This window comes from Panthera pardus, unplaced genomic scaffold, assembly GCF_024362965.1.
Source record: "Panthera pardus isolate Hobbes unplaced genomic scaffold, ASM2436296v1 HiC_scaffold_20, whole genome shotgun sequence".
Classification (NCBI taxonomy): Eukaryota; Metazoa; Chordata; class Mammalia; order Carnivora; family Felidae; genus Panthera; species Panthera pardus.
The window spans coordinates 1,517,010-1,531,595 of record NW_026526766.1 but is presented as its reverse complement, the minus strand read 5'-3'; the positions used below and the strand labels follow the sequence as shown (position 1 = coordinate 1,531,595).

The window sequence follows — 14,586 nt, the reverse complement described above, 5'->3', positions numbered from 1 at the left end:
CAGGATGTCTGTGAATGGCTGGTCTCCTGGGCACTGCACTGGCACCTCAGTGCCCACCCTCCTCCCTCTGGTTACCCTGGCTCAGGACTTTTCTTCTCAGCGGTTTGCCAAGTGCTTGCTGAGCAGCCCAGCTCCGCACGGGGGTCACCAAAGCCACAGCTGGCCTGAGAGCCATCCCTGCTTCCTGAAGAGCCAGCAGGCTCAGAGGGAGAGGGTGCTCACAGCCAAGGCAGGGCCTCGGGGCGGGGACACAACTCTGACAATGGCCCAGGTCACCCTGACTCTGAAACCAACCTCCATATCATCATCCTTTCTTCTGAGCCCACAACTGCATCAGGACGTGACCCTGGGCCGCCTCTCATGCCCCAGGCTTTAGACTTTACCAGGTGCCCCCCACCGAAGGGCGTGGAGAGCGAGGGCAGCCGTGCATGGCCACAGAGGAGTGTTGTGGGCCTCGGCGATGGGGCTGCCTCTGATGGGAGGCGAGCCTGGCTCCCGGCCACTTACCAGGGGTCCCACGCATCCAGGGATCAAGGCGGGGGTGGAAGGGGCAGCCCAGCCCGCACACTGGCCACCATGGGTGACACCGCAGGTGGGAGAGACCAGCGGGGAGACAGATACCCCAGTGCTGTCTGGGGGGCAGCTGAGGTCGGGAGAAGGGAGGCATTGCGGAGGGGACCCCATGGCGGCCCTTCGAGGTCCCCCCAAGCTGGCACATGCATCTGCCCCACTCCCCACATCCCAAGGTCTCCCCAGCAGGTGTGCGGAGGCAAGAGGACACAGATGCCTGGCACCAGGGCCCTGGCCCCAGGGGCCGTGTGGGGAAACCAAGCCTTGGAGGGCAGGTGCAGCCGGGTGATGGGGGTACAGATGTAAAGGGCAGTGGGGGAAGCAGCAGCGCCCCCACGCTCCTGCCAGGACCCAGGCCTGGGAAGCAGGGGCTGACCGGGCTGGTGGCCTTCCTGGGCCCTAACTCCGGACTGGGCATCGAGGAGCACCTGGAGGAGAGACTGGCCCACGTGACGCTGTGGCCGGAGCGTGTGGCCAGGATAACAGCCAGACGCGGAACCTCAAGGGAGGCAGGGTGAGCTCTGGGCACTCCTCGCGCAGCCCTGGCCGGCGGGCTCCTTCCCTCCCTGGGGCCCAAAGGCCAGGGTCCTCTTGTCGTGGCACCCCACCCCCTCTGACAAGGCACCCTGGGACATCTGCCCAGCGGGAGGCTGGAGCGTGGGGGTGCCAGGTGCCCACCCCCCAGGGCAGCACAGCCTCATGGGCACGGGGAGGAGGGGTGTAAGCATCAGGGGAGCAGCCAGAGCTGGACACGCAGTGCAGGGTCAGAGCTGCTGTAAGGGCCGAGCCCCCCACTCCTGGGAGCCCTCCTGACTCCTTGCCAGGCCCCAAATCTGTGTGAATTGGGTAAACCTGTGAGCCCCCCCACTCATCTCAGTGCCCACCCCAAGCCCACCCAGGGCGCCCCTGGCGCAGCCCACAGGCTTGGGGGGCCTCCTGGGGACGTCGGGACAGCGGGAGCCCTCACCATGGAGGGTGTGACTGGAGCAGATGCGGCAAACTGACCAGCGTGTCACGGACAGTGACGAGCTCCCGTCTGGGCACAGACACACCTCGAGCACAGACTGATGGGTGACCGGAGTGCACACTGGTGGGAAGTCCTAGCCTCTGCACCTCTCTCCCTCGTGGACACGTGGCCTCCAGTAGCAACAAGGCTTGTAAAACACACGTGCACAGGCACACACATGCACACACGTGCAAACACACGTGCATACTCTTGTGCGCACACGACACTCATGCACACGTGTGCCCGCGTTCATGCACACACCCACACACGTGGACGCACATGTGAACATTTCTGCGCACATTCATGCACACACATAACATGCATGTGCGCACACACGCAGAGCCAGGGAGGGGCCGCCGTGCCCACATGCCCCGGGGGCTACCTGGCTAGAAGTGCCAGGAAGGGTCGCCCGCACTTGGCTTTCAGCATCGGTACAGGGCCCCGGTACAGGGCAGCTGGGACTCCCCAGCGCAGGGGCAGGGTCTCAGTCAGCAGGCACACATGCCCTCAACAGTGGGTAAGCTCACGGTCAGGGAAAGGGGGTTCCAGGACACGCGGCGATGTGGAAGTCACATTGTATGTGAGCACCACCACGCACCTCGGCACCCCGCTATCGCCCAACTTGAGCCCCGATTCATGGAAGAGCCCCCAGACCACAGGGCCTTGCCCCACCCTCCCTCAGGCCACTCGGCTCTGTTGTGGGGCAGGCGGGGTCTCCTAGCTCCAGTCCTGCTCTGTCCCTGCCCTGCCCCAGGACCACATGGTGTGACCGCCCAGTCCCCACCCTATTCATCCCCCCAGGCCCTGAGCCTCCTCTGTGGCTCATGAGGTGTTGGGAGATGTCGGTTAACCCACAGGGTGACAGTCACCCTCCCACATCTGCTGTAAAGCAGTGACCAGAATGATGTCCGGGTAATCACAGCAGGCTGTGAGCGCCAGCTCCTGGGGGACGAGGATAATTCAGGGACCCGGGAACCTTCCTGCTGCTCTCACACATTGATGCTTTACCGCGTGATGACCATGTGCCAGGGGCTGGAGAATGAGAGCCCAGCCGATGCAGCCCCACGGCCACCTGGTGACCATGGCGCACAGGCCAGAGGTGACCCCACCTGCCTCTCCCAGCTTCCCAAGTGACCAGGGCACAGCCCCCAAGACCGCCAGGGCCAGCCCCACCCCACAGAACAGGGTGCTGGCACCCTCGCTTACCCACGCTGGATCCACAGTAATCACCCCCCATGAGCTGGGGATCCAGTCTCTGCCTTGTGACTGGACACCAGGAGGGGCGCTCCCTTTGAAGGGGGTGAAAGGCCTCCTGGTGCCTGGGGCCAGATGTGGCCCCTACCCCCCTCCCCCAGTTAACCCAGGGCTCAGGATGACAGGGCTGTCATCAGCTACCCAGCCAGGGTCAGTGTCCAGCCCGCACCTTCTATGAGCACCCACGCCTCCCAGCCCAGGCCAGAAACCTGAGGCCACGTTAATACCCCCATGCCATTTGTCTTGTCCCCAGGCCAGGCCCCTCCCAAGATACCTGCGGATCAGGGCACACCCGCTATGTGGTCTCAGACTCAGAACTCCCCTCCTAGCAGGGACACAGCCCCCCATGGAGCCACCATGGATGAGCCTGCTCCCTAAGGAGCCCCCACAGGATGTGCCACACCCCCACGGGACCAGCAGGCAGTTTGAGAAGGGGCCTCTCCCAGCAGAGGGCACTGGAGAAGAGACAGCAGATCCCCAACACAGGCACTCCCAGACCTTGCATGGTGTTCCCATCTCAGATGGGCCTGGCCTCTCTGAGAGTACAACCTGGGTGGCTTCAGTTGCACCCATGGGCAGGAGCCGATCAGGAGGTCAGTGACAGGTCCACAGGGGCAGGAGCAGGTCGGGAGGGGCAGTGACAGGTCCATAGGGGCAGTGAGCAGGGCCGGCAGTAGTCCCAGGCACCAGTGTGCAACTACCCAGGGCGTTCACCCAGAAAGCCAGGCCAGGGCGACTGCAAACTGAGGGTCAGCAGCACAGCCCCTACTTACGGGTAGACTTCCCGTGGGTTTTCTCGCAGTTGGGGCAGTGGTATATGTCGATGTCCGGGGCCTCCTCCTCTTCCACTCCCACACAGCTGAAACAGAGGAAACACAGATGTGGCCAGCATTCAATGCCTCAAGTACTCGCCCAGCAGAACTTTAGGCAACTCCTACTCAGCCCACAGGAGGGGCCCGCAGTGGTGTGAGTGCAAACGGAGCAGACCATGTGTGAGGACTGTGGCCCACAAGGACAGGACAGGGGAAGAGGAGGAGGAAGGAGGCAGGGGCAAGGACAATCTTGCTACGCATGACCAGCACACACAGAGGGACCAGGCCGTCCAGCAGGCCTGCCTTCATGAGGCCACCGCTATCCTGTCACCTAGAACCAGAGAGGCCAAGGGTGTCTCAGAGGTGGGCTGCCCCCACCACTTCACCGGGGGCAGCTCGGGGCTATGGGTTAGGCCCCTCCTGACCCCATGGGGGGCTCCTGTCCCAGGGGGTGGTACTGCAGCGCTGGGACAACTGAGTATCAAAAGAATGAAGTTGAATCCCTACCTCACACCATATAAAAAATTGACTAAACATGGATCAACAACCTAAATACAAGGCCTAGCACTGTAAAGCTCTAAGAAGAGGACATGGTACACCCTCATGACCATGGATTTGGTCATGGATTCCTAAATAGGACACCAAAAACACAAGCAACAAAACAAAAAATAAACTGGGTATCATCAAAATGTAGAACTCTTGTGCATTAAAGGTCACTACAAAGAAAGTAAAAAGGTAACATGAAGAATGGGAGAAAGTATTTGCAAAGCACTAGCGTCCAAAAGGCACAACGAGCTTTACAGCTCAGCAACAAAAGGAACCACAAATCAACTATTAAACGGGCAAAGGGCCTGAACAGGCATTTCTCCAAAGGTGAGATGCAAACGGCCCACAAGCTCAGGAGAGACGCTCATCATCCTTAGTCATCTAAAGTCACCGGAATGTGCATCAAAACCATGAGATGCCACCCACACCCATGAGAATGGCTACAACTTTCACAAGAATAAAACACTGGGAAAACAGCAAGTGCTGGTGGGGATGTGGTAAAATGAGAACCCTCTTCCATCGCTGGCGAGAATATAAAGATGGCACAGCATCTATGGAAAGGGTTTGACGGTCCCCCAAAAGCTCACACACAGAATTACGAGAGACCCCAGCAATCCCACTCCTGAGTCTGTGCCCCAAAGACCTGGGAATGGGGACTCCAACACCAATGTTCACAGCAGTATGGATCCCAATGACCAAAATGTCCATCAGCTGATGAATCGATGATACACATGGCACGTCCACATAACGGAGCAGTACTCAGCCCTAAAAAGGAAGGGGTGCTGGCACCTGCTGCAGCATGGGTGAACCCCAGAAACTCAAGCTGAGTGAAAGAAGCCAGACACAGAAGGTCACGTGTGGGATGACTCCATCCGTATGCAGTGCTCGGAGGAGGTAGAGGACCGACCAGCGGAGCCAGAGGCTGGGGGTGGGGAATGGGCAGTGACGGTTCCGTGGACACGGGGTCCGTTTTTGGGGTCAAATATTTTGGAACTGGGTGGAGGCAATGTCTGCACGACACGGGGAAGGTACTAAATGCCACTAAAGCGTTCACTTTAAAATGGTTAAGTTTCACGTTATGTGAATTTTATGTCAATCAAAAAGACAACGGACCTGCCTGTGTCCATGTCATTGGTCACCACCGTCACCCAGCCATCACTAAGGCTGGCTGAGCGCTCCCTCTGTACCGGGCAGCATCGAGGACTGTACTGGACGCGTGCAATCCCGCGGCGGCGATGACCATCACTCGCCCCATCACGAGGAGGAGCCCGGGTGCTCCAGGTAAGGCTGCTGCCCAGACCCCAAGCGCCCCCTCACTGTGGCCCCTGCCCCCTGGCCCAGGGGGCGCTCTGCGCACAAGACCCTCTGCAGCCACTGCGGCCCCAGGGCCCTAGACACTGCCTGCCACAGCTGCCACGGGCCACCATCCCGGGAGCAGAGCCTGAGCCCAGAAAGGCCCTGGCAAATGATTTTGAACACATGGAGTCTACTCTTCACCTCAGAACACAAATCGAGCTGAAGTCCCCGCGGCCTAAAGAGTCAGGTGTAAAAGACAAAGCCGTCCAGAGAGGCTATGAGGGTGCGTTTGTCTGCTCGCTTTCTAAACAAACAAACAAACAAACACAAAGCAAATCGGAGAGGACACTGCCGAGCTGAGAGAGAGCTCCAGGCCCACGGCAAACTTTGAAGTCCCAACTACGGAAAACACCTGCAGCAAATACGCAGTGTCCCTACCTGCCCGCCAGGAACCATGCAGGAGGCGCATTTCCCCAGTGGAAGAACACGTCTGCGGCCCACTAACCACCAGGAGAGGGGGGAGCGAGACCCACATTACCAGGTCAGCCACCCGGCAGGTGCATCAGACCAGACACTCTGATCTGGAAACACTGCAGGCGGGGGGCACCCTGGGGACAGCAAACAGCCAGATCACCCCTGGTCTGTCTCCACAGCCCACCCTGCCCACCAGTGCCCCAGCGAGTGACGGCACATCTCCCACGCTGTCCCCACCCCCTATCGGCAGCCAGCTCCCTCCCGTGCCTCAGACCCACCTTGGCAGCCTGGCAGCTCACTCAGCCCCCTCCCCCGGGAGGGGGAGCTCTGCACCCCGAACCCTGGGTCAGCTGGCCTCAGTGTGCTCGTCCGTCGATCAGAGACCACACTGGTGTGAGGCCAGCAGGGGCTGAGCAACGGCACAGCTGGGCACGCGGTGAGCCCCCATCACCCGCACCCTCCAGCAGTTGCGCGCTTGAGCAAGAGGCAGAGCCCTGCAGACATTCAGGTCCCATTGGGTCTAGAAACCGGACCCCAAACCCACACCCATGTGCACATCCCACGTCCACACCTTGTGTCCACACCCCATGTCCACACCTTATGTCTACTTGTCAATTCTACACCCTGCATCCACACCAGAGTCCACACCCCAGGTCTATGCCCTGACTGTACATCCTTTATCCACACCCAGAGCCACACCTCATGGCCAAACCCCACATCCACACCACGTGTCCACACCTGGAGTCCCTGCCCTGAGTCCACACTGCTCCAGGCTGCCTGTCACACTGGCAGCTCCTGGAACAGACAGATGTCCAGGATGGCCACGGGTACCTAGGTCCCATCACGTACTCCTGCCTGGCCACAAGACTCTAGGGACACACAAGGAGCCCACCATGCACATAGGATGTCTGAGGTCAGATCAAACTCAGCCACACAGACGGGGGCTCTTCCATTGGTCAGGGGTCAGGTGCACGGTGGAAGGGGGCTCCACCCTAGCTCTAAGAGAGCAGAGGGAATGGGGGCTGACATCAACATGCCTTAACCTCCCCCAACCCAATCACCACCTGCTGGTCCCACGTGTCCAGAAGCCCCATCATGCCCTGGAAGGGCCATGGCATGAACCACATGACAGGAGGGGGAGCTGAGGCCCAGGGGTCACAAATGTGCGTGCCAACACCCCTTTCCAGCCCTGGGGGCTCCTTCTTTACCACACCACTACTTAGGGGTGCTAGTCAACCTGAGCCCAGATGGGCTGGCCACCTGCTGCCCTGCACAGGGAGGCCAGACCAAAAGGGAGAGTGGGGGGTGGGGGTGTGGGTCCCTTGTTCTGCCCAAGACACCTTGGGGCTGCCCCTCACCTGGGAGGGCCACCCAGGGCCTGGACCCAGGGCAGGTGCTGCGGCCACAGCCAAGGCCTCTCCCCTAATGGGTGATGCCAGCAACTCCCCCACGACTGGCATGTGCCACCACCCAGGCCCTGACACCTGTGCCTGTAACCCTGACTAGGGCCACCTGAGTGTGGAAACCAAGGTCCCAGAGCCAGCCCCCTGGCTGTGTGTGGGCGCGAGGCCACACCTCCTAACTCCGGTGTTTCAGGGTCCTAGGACCCCACAGTCAGTGTGAACTGCCCAGCAGCAGTTCTCCTGAAACAGCTCGCCTACTTTATTACCCCAAAGTTAGGGCTTCCCCAGTACCTCCTGAGAAATTACTGGGGAAATCACCCCAAAATCTAAAAGAACAACAGCTTTGGACAAGCTACAAGCATTTTCCCCGCCCTAAAGCCAGCAGCAAAGATGTGGAGTCTGGAGGAGACTCCCTAGGGCCCAGGCCCCGGGTGTGTGCCTTCAAATCTCCTTAGGTGAGCAATCCTCATTTCAAAGACAAAACAGAAGCAACCGCCTCATTAACCTGCCCAAGGAGATTCAGCCGGCAGGTGGTCGGAGAGGAGAGGTCGGCGGGAAGAAAACCCCCAACATGCACACACCTGAAGGTGGGCTCCACACCACGTCCTCTGTAGCACCCCCCACCCCCACCCTGTAAGGGCCCCCTGATTCGGAGATCACCTCCCTGTGGAGACGGCTACTGGGTCAGGACAAGAGTTGGGCGCCCAAGGGCTTCGCTGGGCAGATGTGGGGGCTCGGCTTGCCCGCCGCCCCTCCATCCTGCTGCACGTCTGAAGGGGACGCCTGAGGCCTCGCCTGGCCCTGCCCATGTGGGTGCTCTACAGAGCTGCAGCGGACAGAGGCTCAGGAGGGCCTGGTGTGCCAAGGAGGGGTGAGGAGACACCTGACTCCGGCTTCTCCACCAAAGGTGGGCATGAGAAGCGGGCACTAGAGCCTCCCCATGCTCCAGCCCCAAGCAGGGGTTCAAAGTTACCGGCTGAGGTCCAGGGACGGATTCGGGACAAGGGGTGTGGGTAAGCTGAGAGCCGGTCTGCTGTGTCCCGTCCCCACATTGCGCTCACATGGCATCTGTACAAGGCAGTCCCACGGGACACTGGCCCTGCGGAGACTGTGACCTCGGAAGGTCTCTGAGGCTGGGAGCTGTGAACCAAGTAAGAGCAGCTGTGGTGCCTGGGGGAGCAGGGAAGAGGGCACAGAGGGATAGAGAGGGGGGAGGGGGGAGGGGGAGAGGAGGGGAAAGGGGGAAGGACATGGGGAAGGGAGGGAGGGGAGGGAGGAGGAGAGAAGGGAGGGAGAAGGGGGTGGCAGGGGGAGGGGAGGGGAAGGGGGAGTGGGAGGGGAGGGAAGGGGAGGGGAAGGGGGAGGGGAAAGGGGGAAGGAGGATGGGGAAGGAAAGGAGGGGAGGGAGAAGAAGGGAAGGGAGGGAGGAGGGGAGAAGGGAGAGAGGAGTTGGGAAGGGAGGGAAGAGGGGGGAGGGGAGGGGGAGAGGAGGGAGAAGAAGGGAAAGGACAGGGAGGGTAAGGGGAGGAAGGAGAAGGAGGGGAGGGAGAGAAGAGGAGGGAGGGAGGAAGGAGGAGGGGGGAGGGAAAGGAAGGGGAGGGGAGAGAGAGAGGAAGGAGGAGGGGAGGTAAGGAGGAGGGGAGGGGGGGAGAAAAAGAAGGGAGGGGGAGGGGAGGAGGGAGAAGTGGGAGGGGAGGACAGGGGGACACAGGGAGGAGGCGAGCAGGGTAGTTGACAGGAGGGGACAGAGACAGCAAACCAGGGGCTGGAGGGGTGTCATGGGTTCACAGGATAAGACCCTAGGACATCGGTTCTATAACAGAACAAAAACAGCCTCAGCGGCAGGGACAGGGCAGCCACAGGGCGGCATCATCTGTCTGTTGTGTGAGCAGCATCCCCAGGTGGACAGGGGCCTCAGGGGCCACCCAGGTGACCTAGCCCCAGCGGCCCTGGTGGGAGGCCAGGCACCCAGGTGGTGGGCAGCAGGCAGGAGCGTGGGTTCAGGAGCATACCTGAGACATGGCCTTAGGCCCTGCTGACCCTGCCCTCCCTCCTGGGACCCCAGGACACAGGCTCCAGGAGTGAGCATCTTCACAACTTGCAGGCCCCTGGGGCGCAGGGCGGCAGTGCTGTGACAGCAGAGTGAGAAGACAGGCAGCACGGAGCATGGACCCAGGCCCGGAGCCTAGAGGAGCGGAGGCCACAGGCCCAGCCAGCGGCCCTCATTGGGGTGAGATGCTCAATGCACATCCAGGACACAGACCGAGGCCCCACACAGCAAGAGCCACGGGCCACGGGCCACAGGTCAGAGCTGGGGCTGGCCACTCTGGGAGTGTGGCCACACAAACACTGAGAGTCAAGGAAACAAACCCGTCACCATGTGCTCGGTGCTCTGTGTGACCAGGATGCCACCGGACCATCTTCAGAAGAACAAAGTACATCTTTACATGCTGAGGAGGAAAGAATCCAGTGTGTCCTGAAGTAGAAAACACATTGGAGCACAAGGTGTGCACAGCTCCTTCTGGTGGAGAACCCAGAACAAAATTATGTCTGTGTGTGTGACTGTGTGTGTGTGTACATGTGTGCCTGGTGTTACATGTGTGTGGTGCTGTGTACTTGTGTGTGAGTGTATACATGTGTGCACATGCATGTGAGCATGGTGTGTACATGCATGTTAGTGTGTACAGGCATGGGTGCATGCATGTGTGTACATGTGTGGGGTGTGTGCATGCATGGGCAGATACATGTATGTTAGTGTGTGTACATGCATGGTGTGTGTGTATATGTGGGGCTACATGTGTGCTCTGTGTGGGTGTGTGTACATGTATATATATGATGGTGTGTGTGTACATGTGGGGGTGTGTATGCATGTGTGTTGCATGCCTGAGTGTGTACATGCATGTGTGTGTGTATGCATGTGTGGGTGTGTACATATGTGCCTGAGTGTGTACATGCATGTGTGTGTGCACATGTGGGTAAGTGTGCATGCATGTGTGTGTACATGCACGTGTGGGTGTGTACATGCATGTGTGGGTGAGTGTCTACGTGTGCCTGAGTGTGTACATGCATGTGTGTGCATGAATGCATGTGTGTACATGCACGTGTGGTGTGTGCATGCATGTGTACATGCGTGGGTGGGTGTGCGTGCATGTGTACATGCGTGGGCGAATATGTATATGTTGTCTGCATGTATACATGCATGTAGGTGTGTGTACATGCATCTGCGGGTGTGCATGTACATATAGGTGGGGTGTGTGTGTGTGTGTGTGTGTGTGTGCTGTATGCCCAAGAGTGTACCTGCATGTGTGTGTGTGTGTGTGTGTGTGTCTGTGTGTGTGTGTACACGTATGTGTGCCTGTGCTCCTGTCAGAGCTCCTTCGACCACTGGCTTGGAAGCCAGCGGTGACACCCACTGAGGGCAGAAGGCAGAAGGCGCATTCCCAAGGCGTGTGACCCGTGAGGCTGGAGGCTGGTTTACCTGAGCCACCAGTGACCCCACATCTGGCACAGAGTCTGCCCCAAACAGGTTCAAGCTGATGTGGTGCCAAGAGCCCAGTAAGTAGAAAGACAGCAGGTGGGGGGCGCGGGGGACAAAACAGCGGAGAAGAAGGCCAAGAGGAGGCCCTGAGGGGCGGAGGGGACGATAGACACTCCATACAGCAGCTGTCCTCCCCGGGGAGGCCTGGGCCCTCGGCTCCTCCTGCAAAACCCACATGTGCCCCTTGGAGCTGCTCTGGCTATGAGGCCCTCATGGCAACAAGGGGCCCAGGGAGGAAGGGGCTTTTCCAAGACCATCCCAAGGGACCCCCCGCCCACCCATTCTGCCCTCCAGCCTGCAGACTTTGTGGAACCCCAGGGTTAGGACCCTGCACACAGAGCTCCCGCCCAGCCTGGACACCCCACACCACACTGCTAGGGTTTATGAATTATGTCCTGAACCCACAATTAAATTGCATCATGGCTTTTCCTATTATCGCTGTCAAGAGTGTTGATTTAACATAAGCCACAACTTCTGTAGCCCTGTCTTGACATTTACTGTTTAAATTACAGGAGGAGCCTTGGGGGGGGGGGAAAAAGAAGTGGCCCCTTTCTTTTTTTTTTTTTTTTTAATTTTTTTTTTTTAACATTTATTTATTTTTGAGACAGAGAGAGACAGAGCATGAACGGGGGAGGGGCAGAGAGAGAGGGAGACACAGAATCGGAAGCAGGCTCCAGGCTCTGAGCCGTCAGCCCAGAGCCCGACGCGGGGCTCGAACTCACGGACCGCGAGATCGTGACCTGAGCCGAAGTCAGCCACTCAACCGACTGAGCCACCCAGGCGCCCCAGAAGTGGCCCCTTTCAACTGCAGCGGGGAGGGGTGGGCACAGCCTGCCCTCATGCGGCTCCCGGGAGCTCAGCAGTGGCAATGTCGAGCTGTCACGACACGGGCGGGGCTGCAGGTGCTGGGTGTGCACCTGCCGTGGCAGGACCCACGTGGGAGGGCGCCTCCTGAGCTACGGCCACGAGCTTCCTAAAGGTTGCTACTCTCCAGGCCAGGACTCCACACCTACACACCTGTTCTAAGGCAAAAAGAAATGCACACAAGATTGACGCGCAAAGTGGGTCGTCCATGATTACTTAAAATAGCAGAAATCAGGAGCAGCAAACCCGCCACCAGGAGGTCGGACACCCGGGCACGCTGTGCTCTCACAGCAGAAATGTTACACAGCCGTTCAAACTCAGGTCATACACGTGTTTGGGTTTAGACATTTAAGAGCTGCAGGCACTAAAACTACAGCCTGGTGCACAGCTGCACCCAGGAGGGCTCCCCACGCCTCACACCAGGTGACGGCACTTGTTTTCTCTTCACACTCTCGGAAAATGAGCACGCATTCCCTTTGTGAGAAGCAGCAAGGTCCCGCTTTCTTCTGAAGGTCGGAAGGGCTTCCCAGCGCCCCTCCCTAGCTCAGCTCCTCCCATCTTTCCCAGGTCCTGGGGCCGCACAGAGGCCTCCCGAGCTGTGCGCCCCGCAGAGAGGCTGGGACACCCACCTCGGGGACGGCTGAGGGCTGCTGGGTGTCCCCTGGAGGGCCTGCTGGGGGAGGGCCAGGCCAGCAGACGCTTGCGTGCAGGTGTGAGCAGCCAGGGAGTACCAGAAGGCATGGTGGGGGTGTCCTGAACGCCCATCACCGGCCACAGTGACTCCCTTCCCTCCTCCTGCCCTCTCCCTCGTGGCAACCTCACCCCACGTCAAGCCGCCCCCTTTCAGGACTGCTCTGCTCCCCCCATTCCTGCCTGCTGACCCATTGTGGGTCTCCAGAGATGCCCAGAAACTGGTCATTAACAACTTCCACATGGAGCAGCCATGGGGACGCAACTTGGTCATCACTCAGCTTCGAGATGGTCATTTGCCCTGTGCCATATTCAACACAGTCCCTGAGACCCTAACTGTGCCAACAGCAGCTAAGTCCCTTAGCAGTCAGCCACTGGCCCAGGTGCCACAGGACCCTCTCCATGTGAAGGGATGGACCACAGCGTGAGAAGGGACATGACAGCCCCCAGGCCACACACGGTGAGCAGGGCCCGCGCGGGACGCTGCTGGGCAGCGACTGTCCATCGAGTTTGCTGATTCCACCCTGAGAGCCTCAGCACCGTGTGCAAGGGGAACTGAGGCCCGGAGAGGCCTGAGCCTGCCGGGACCACATGGGAAGAGGTGGGAAGACACAAAACTATGCCTGACCAGTGATTTAAATCATGACTTTAAGTAAATACTTCCAGAAAAAAACACAAGTGGCCTTTAAACATGGGAAGAAATGCAACAGCACCGTAGTGAGATATGCAACCCAACTGTGAGAAGCTTCCCACCCATCTGCTGCACAGCCTGAGGGGCTGCAGGGGACGTGGTGGCGTGACACACACACAAGCATCCTCATGTGTCCTCAGCAGAAACACAGCGGCACAGCCTCTGGGGTGGGAGCAGCTGACAGAAGGTACACATACCCTTGTCTGTGGTCCTGCTCCAGAAATGCCCAGGTACACAGGTGCAGGAGTGACCTGGACATTTACAGCAGCAGCAACCAGGGGTCCATCCATGAAAAGCTTAGGTAAATATATGGAATGCCAAGAAGTACAAACTCTACCCTTGCTGACCCAGACGGTCTCCAGGATGCAGTGGCCCTTCCGTGCTGACCCGGAACGGTCTCCAGGATGCACTGGCCCTTCCTGTGCTGACCCGGAACGGTCTCCAGGATGCACTGGCCCTTCCGTGCTGACCTAGAACGGTCTCCAGGATGCACTGGCCCTTCCTGTGCTGACCCAGAACGGTCTCCAGGATGCACTGGCCCTTCCGTGCTGACCTAGAATGGTCTCCAGGATGCACTGGCCCTTCCTGTGCTGACCCAGAACGGTCTCCAGGATGCACTGGCCCTTCCGTGCTGACCTAGAACAGTCTCCAGGATGCACTGACCCTTCCCGTGCTGACCCGGAACGGTCTCCAGGATGCACTGGCCCTTCCTGTGCTGACCCGGAACGGTCTCCAGGATGCACTGACCCTTCCCGTGCTGACCCAGAACAGTCTCTAGGACATACTGTTCAACAAAGAGCATAAGTTGCAGTGTATATGGTGCACACCCATTTTTTTTTTTTGGTTGGGTACTGTTAGAAATGCATAAATATGCCCCTCTGTGACCAGAATGTTCTGGGAAGACTCAGAAACCTGACCCCAGTGGCCATCTCTTTAGGACTGGTGGTCAGCAGGGAAGGGACAGACTCATCACTGGAGACAAGTTTTTGATTGTTGGATATTTTCCTGTGTGTGCATATTACTGTCCTCCTTCAAAAAATTTAAAGAACAACTATAATCACAATAAGCTGATTTGATTCAAAGCAGAGCCTTTTAAACTTTTATATGTGCGGTCTTTAAAAAATACTCTTCTGACTCTCAAAAATAAACCTGTATAGCGTGCAGGTCAAGTGCGAGTGCTGATCTGTGCTCGTGGTAAGTGGCCAGAACTTTCTGAGAGTGGTTTCCAGTGGGTGAGAAGCTAAGGCTCCCATGGAACGAGAAGTGAAAGGACACTTAGCAAAACTCCATCCTGTCCAGGCCACTCATCTGTGAGACGGAGACACTGAGGCCCAGTGTGGAGAGGGGGCCCACCCAGCCCATGTTCACACCTTCTACAAATCATGGTTGGTGCTATTCTGGGGCCCCAAGGGAGGAGGGAGGCCTCAGAAGCCCCTGTGATC

The 14,586-nt window shown here is 58.8% G+C and overlaps 1 protein-coding gene across 2 annotated transcripts in view; it reads right to left on the bottom strand.

The window, feature by feature from the left end:
• The window catches only part of PHF2 (PHD finger protein 2), a 73,839-nt gene that overhangs the window by 33,859 nt on the left and 25,394 nt on the right, over positions 1-14,586 (bottom strand). The window contains exons 1-2 of one of the 2 annotated variants that reach the window (XM_053907700.1): positions 4,832-4,911; positions 3,604-3,689 (exon numbers count right to left, since the gene is read on the bottom strand). In XM_053907700.1, coding sequence (XP_053763675.1) covers positions 3,604-3,689; positions 4,832-4,896 — 151 coding nt within the window. In that variant the 5' untranslated portion in view covers positions 4,897-4,911. Of the gene's footprint in view, positions 1-3,603; positions 3,690-4,831; positions 4,912-14,586 lie in introns of those variants that run through there. The other variant, XM_053907701.1, reaches the window with a different exon arrangement.